At 31.6% G+C, this 5,861-nt stretch overlaps 1 protein-coding gene across 1 annotated transcript; it reads left to right on the top strand.

Annotated features, from left to right (window-relative positions):
- The first annotated feature begins 1,687 nt into the window (after positions 1-1,687).
- On the top strand, positions 1,688-5,372 carry LOC145318509 (fibronectin-like). Its single transcript, XM_080159809.1, has 6 exons — positions 1,688-1,762; positions 2,347-2,481; positions 2,800-2,906; positions 3,684-3,780; positions 4,464-4,522; positions 4,962-5,372. The coding sequence occupies exons 1-6, from the start codon at positions 1,707-1,709 to the stop codon at positions 5,159-5,161; spliced, it is 654 nt and encodes a 217-aa protein (XP_080015935.1). The 5' UTR covers positions 1,688-1,706; the 3' UTR covers positions 5,162-5,372.
- Positions 5,373-5,861: the final 489 nt, after the last annotated feature.

The following is a 5,861-nucleotide window of genomic DNA, read 5'->3' as shown; positions in this document are numbered from 1 at the left end:
CATTGAACTTAGGGAAATTGTAAAAAAAAACCTATAGCTTCGTTCTCTGAAAAGCATCAAATATATTAATAGAAGTCCAGAGCTGGATCTTTAAATCATTTTAACGGTGCGCTAAATCACCCCGCGCCGAATTTCAGCCAATCACAGCGGCGCATCTGTATGAATAAAGGTCTTAAGAAGTAGTTAGACATTCAATCTTTTTGCATTTGGATAAGATATTATATATTAATAATGGGAATGTTGTCAAAAAATTTCAGCCTTTTATCTTTTATAGGCGCCGAGTAAATCACGTTTCCCCCAAACTAAGACGAACAGACAGACATTTCAAATTATAGAGTAGCTTCGCTACTAAAAACACATTGGGTATTTTTTTATTTCAGCAACGCTTCATATAAGTCCTAGGATGGTTTTATACTGTTTCAGTTTTAATTTAAAAATCAGGTTGGTTTTAGGCTATATTCTTGCCAATTTCTATATTTGTTTATTTTTAATTTTACTTGTGTCTGTCTTTGAATGCACTATGCGCTTGTAGTAACGCACACACATACATTATAATGTGCAATCGTATGTAACTTTTATACTTAGCAACATACACAATTAGAGCCCTGGTAAATCAGAATAGTTATTTATTGCAACTTATTAAAGACATCTTTCCGTGGATATTAAAATTAAAACTTCGTAAGATTATAAACAGTTTTGTTAGCCCTGAGGAACCAAGGGCACGGGATTTCAAAACTGGTGTTGATTTTATGATTTTTTATTTTAATATTTATGGAAAATTGTCTGACATGCGATGCTCTACATAATTTTTCAGTGTAGCTAATAACCGGTTATAATCCAGCGGATATTAATCGGTTCCAAAACTTATCAATATATTAGCTTGAATATATAGAAAAATAACTTCAACTTTCAACTAGGACATTTCAACTATCTAAAATAGAAATAAAAAATAAATACATACCATAACATTCATTTAACTATAATACATATAATACAAAAAAAAACTATAATGATCAATTGTAACACAAAAGTAAGAAATCACAAAGTAAACTATGACTGTACAAAGTTGTAATCTTGTTTTTTTTTAAATTTGTTAATACTTAGAGATATAGATAGTTGTTAGTAATAGTTATTTCTCGTATCGTATTATAAACGGCTTTCCGCGGATATAGAATGTACAATTATAAGATTAAAAATAGTTTTTTTTAGCCCCGTGGTGCCGAAGGCACCGGCTAAAAAAACTAGTTTTAATCTTATGATTGTACATTTCTATATTCGTAGAAAACTGGATATAATACGATGCTAGACATAGTTTTTTCGTATTCATGAGAACCGGTTCCTATCCACCGGATTCAAATGAATACGAGAAAAGCTTTTAGATCAAATTTATTTTTAAAAAAAGATTGAGTTGAGCTTTTACCGAGGCGTTAAGTTTCAGACAGACAGTTTAATATAGTTATTAAGTTAGGGCTCCATCTCTCTATGATGAGGGTAAATTCCACAACAATAACTAAAAATTACTCAGAGAGGAAGAAAAATAACGCATAGAAAGAAAAGAAATAGGGAAACCATGGGAGAGGGGAGGGGGGGGGGAGGGTGAATGAAAAAGAAATCTACAAACTAATTTCCTAAAAATCACAGCAACAGGAAGCAACTGGTATAAAATAGTTTGATTTTCTTGGGAAAATATTAGTTTTATTTTGACAATGCTGAAATTTGGATTCCTAGTTTTCCTAGCTACACATGTTATGTGTGGTGTAAGGTTAGTTTGCTAATAATTTGTATCGCTGCGGCTCTATATCTCTAAATATTTGAAAATATGCTTCTAACTGTTAATGACAGACAGACAGACAAACAAACATCGTTCTCCTTTGTATTTTATGTAGTGTATCTTGAATTTATGGTGAAGAATATTATATAATTAGACTAAATGATCGTTTAGATTCGCAGCATACTTTTCTTGTTAATGCCATTTCAATTTTTGGTCACAAAATATTAAGCACAGCTGCTTTAAAACTATGTTGCAAATTATGACATGTCTCTAAATCTTACATATTTTAAAATTATGTTTTAAATAAGTATACGATGATTAATAAGATAAAAAGGAAAAGCTGGTATTTAGTTTATTACTATAATTAGCATTTATTTGTTAAAAATTATCTTAATGATAAAATGTTTCAATGCTTGCAGTGATAGGATAACGGGCAAGGAATGTTAACACTTCAATCTAAAGAAAAAAAAGCAATAAATGAGGACCGTATTTACATAACTTTTGGCATCAGTTTTTTCAGTTCATCCTTTTCCTTGCACGTTTGTCACAAATGTTATCCTTTTAAACCGTTTCAGGGAGAAACGGCAGGTAAATGCTCCACCACCATCAGTTGCTGCACCTTTCATCCCAGGAGCTCCATTTCCAGACTGTCAAACCTATTCTGGCAGGAGATGTATATTCCCATTCAAGTATAATGGATTTACATACAAGTAAGGTTTAAATTTAATAGCTGGAATCCTTACAAATCCATACAAATACAAATGCCCATGCAATTTTTGTTTTCAAAGTTCAGAAATGTTTTGTAATTATGAGACAAAGTATTTCATAAAATTAAAATTTTTCAAAGATTCATAAATCAGTATGTGCATTAGGGAAGTAAAAAATCGAAAATTACACAAATATAATGGACCTAGAACTTCATTTTAGGGTTCAATTGTCATTATTTTATTAGGGTGCTGGATTTAGATGGTGGTCAAAATTCAAAAAAAATAACTTTAAATGTGCATTATATTTTTTGCTCAATTTAGTTCCTGCACCCGTGATTTCTCGGAGAATGGTGCGGCATGGTGCGCATATGATACAAGATTAGATGGCACTGCTTTTGATAATCGGTGGGGGGATTGTGATCCCACATGTAAGTATGATTATTTTAACAAGGTAGTACTCCTAGTAGTTGAAAATTAAATTCTTTATAAAGTACAAAGTTTATGGAAGATTTATATTTGCTACAATTAGCTGGAATTGAAGAACTATAGGAAAGTGTAAAGTAATTTTTTTTGGTTTTGGAAGGCTACAGATAATAAATGGGTGGAGTTCCAATAGAACAATGTAATACATTTGTAATACACCATTTTTCCATAAACTTGTTAATTCTTATTTTTAAAAGCGAAGTATTTCTATAATTAGGGTCGGTCCGTCCGTGTGTCCGTCCGTCCGTAACGGATAGCTTTTTCGTTAATTTAGGCATGTTAGAATTGTCCTATCGATTTCAAACTTTGCATGGTGATTCCTGTAGAAGTTAAGTACGAGTTAGAAAGCGTAGCAACTCTATAATCATTACCAGAACGTCAGTACGTCCATTTTAAACATGTTTTTTTTTTACATTTTTAACAACAAATTTGTATGTGACCTAATTTTCCGATTGGTCTGATTTTTGGTATACTGATTCCTGGGACAACAAAGTACAATATTAAAAGCAACGCAACTTTATAATCAAGTCATAAAAATATAAGTATGTCCATAAACATTATCCTGTATCAAGCAGTTTTTCAACTAATTTACTTACAATTTTGCTTTGACTCCTATACATTTACATTCTGATTATTCATTTCTGACATTATACAAGTGTTAATGTCCGTTTGTCTTACCGTTTCAGAGCTTCGCTTTTATAGATATTGTCATCCTTGTTTAGTCTGTGAATTCGAGATACTACCCACTCCCATTCCAAACTTAATTTGCAAGACAGAATTTGGCCCAGACCCAAACAGAGCATGCGTTTTCCCCTTCAGGTAAGGATGCTGTCTAAAATGGTGCAAAAAATGGGGACAAATTTCAAATTGATTTGACGGGGCTGTTTATTTACGTCACAAGTGAGGGGAAAGAAAAGGGAAGGAGGAAAGAAACCCCCTAGAAAATAGATGGGGGTATGACGTCACACGCCAAAACAATTTGAAATTTGTCCCTATTTTTTGCACCATTTTAGACAGCATCCAGGTAAGTTCTTACCAGCGAAGCTACTCCATTTTTGGTTTATCTTATAAAGAAATATAAATCTTAGAAAATATAAAAAGGAAAATACATTTAAATTCATGTTTGTCCAAAAGTTTAATAATCTTTATGTTACTATCCTTAAAAAAACAACATTTCCTTATGATTTTTGTTTAATTTATCAAAAATCATAAAGTGCAGAGTATTTTGGACGTCAGTTTGACAGACATGGCTCTAATTTGTCTAAAGGCCTCGAGGGGCACTTGCGGGAAGGGGAAGGGTAAGACGACCCTTTCCATTTTTGTAGGTATTTTTTCTAGAAGCGATTTCTCTTGTGAGCAACGTGAAGGTACCTTCCTTCAAAATTATTATGAACCTATAAGAGGCTGTAAAGGGAAACCATTTTGGTCCAGCGACTAGCGAAATCTTAAGCTATATACAAACACACACACTAACAGACATCCTGTTTCTTTTTTTTATTTAGGCACAATGGTCAAATATACCACTCTTGTGCACAATGGACTTTTGGGGGCAGAAATAGAAGTAAGTTTTTGTTATTCATTTTAATGGTTACAGATACTTTTTTGCATAAAAGGTAAAAATTACTCTGAAAAAATTTAGAAATACACACTTTAGAATGTATGTAGATTGTAGATTTTCAAATTACAAATTGGTAAAAGAAGGATTTATTTAAATAGTTTTAAACAAAAAGAATAAAATTGTAAAAACTTTTTCGGTGTCAATTCTGTTGATAAGCAATCTGAATGTTTTTGGTTGGCTATATTTCATACAGTAATAGTGTATAACACTGAAATATATTATTTACATGTTATTAGTGAATTGATCATAAAATGCCTAAGTATTTATGTCGAATATTTGGCATTATATATATATTTATAACAGTGGTCATAACTCAAGAAATTTTTACTAAAGGATATTAGATTGACATAAAAAAATGTTGACACTGAAAATTTTACTTTAGATGATTACTGGTGTTCTACTAAAACTGACAGATTCGACAACCACATAAACGGCCAGGGCAACTATGGCTTCTGTCCCCAGTGTGACCCTATATGTGGTACACCCTGTTCTGACGCACCTTCGGCTCCTTTCTTTGGTTTGGGTGCTGCTCCTGAGGCTCCGGAAGCTGCTTCTTTCAGCTCTGGCGATGCTCCTGCTTAAAAAAAACTTAATTTCAGTGATAAAAAGCAATAAAAGATTTAGCTCTTTCATATAAATCAGTAAAATAGAAATCTAACTTAAGTAATTAATTTTTATAGTATAAGGTTAATTAAGTTACGTTGGACAAATGGAATTTCATATTCTAGTTTTATAGTTGATTTATATATCTTAAATTATTATGTATTTATTTAATAAATTATTCTAATCTAAACATCTTTTTTTCTGCACTGTGTAATTTAAAAAAAAACATGTTATATATGGGATAACATTTTTTTATTATGATTTTTAAAAGCGAAGCTTTTCTATAATTAGGGTCGGTCCGTACGTCCGTCCGTCCGTAACGGATAGCTTTTTTCATTAATTTAGGCATGTTAGAATTATCCTATCGATTTCAAATTTTTCATGGTGATTCCTTTAGTAGTTAGGTACAATTTAGATAGCGTTGCAGCTCTTTAATCATTACCAAAATGTCCGTACGTCCATTTTAAACATGTTGATTTTTTTTACTTTTTTAACAACAAATTTTTATGTGAACTAATCATCTGATTGATCTGATTTTTGGTATATTGATTCCTGGGACAACAAAGTATAATGTAATAAGCGCTTTTATGGATGTTGTCATCCTTGTTTTAATATCATCATTAAATACCAAGGTTATTAGCCATTGATGTTTATATTATAATTTTCTTGAAGATGTCAA

The sequence above is a fragment of the Acartia tonsa genome, chromosome 5 (genome assembly GCF_053477335.1).
Source record: "Acartia tonsa isolate MP-2025a chromosome 5, ASM5347733v1, whole genome shotgun sequence".
Lineage (NCBI taxonomy): Eukaryota > Metazoa > Arthropoda > Copepoda > Calanoida > Acartiidae > Acartia > Acartia tonsa.
This window is presented reverse-complemented; position numbering and strand designations above follow the sequence as displayed.

Bases quoted from the DNA above. Each gene is read 5' to 3' on its own strand.
- LOC145318509 (XM_080159809.1), top strand. From the start codon at position 1,707: ATGCTGAAATTTGGATTCCTAGTTTTCCTAGCTACACATGTTATGTGT. The intron at 1,763-2,346 runs GTTAGTTTGCTA...AAACCGTTTCAG, and splicing joins CATGTTATGTGTGGTGTAAG to GGAGAAACGGCAGGTAAATG. The intron at 2,482-2,799 runs GTAAGGTTTAAA...TGCTCAATTTAG, and splicing joins TATAATGGATTTACATACAA to TTCCTGCACCCGTGATTTCT.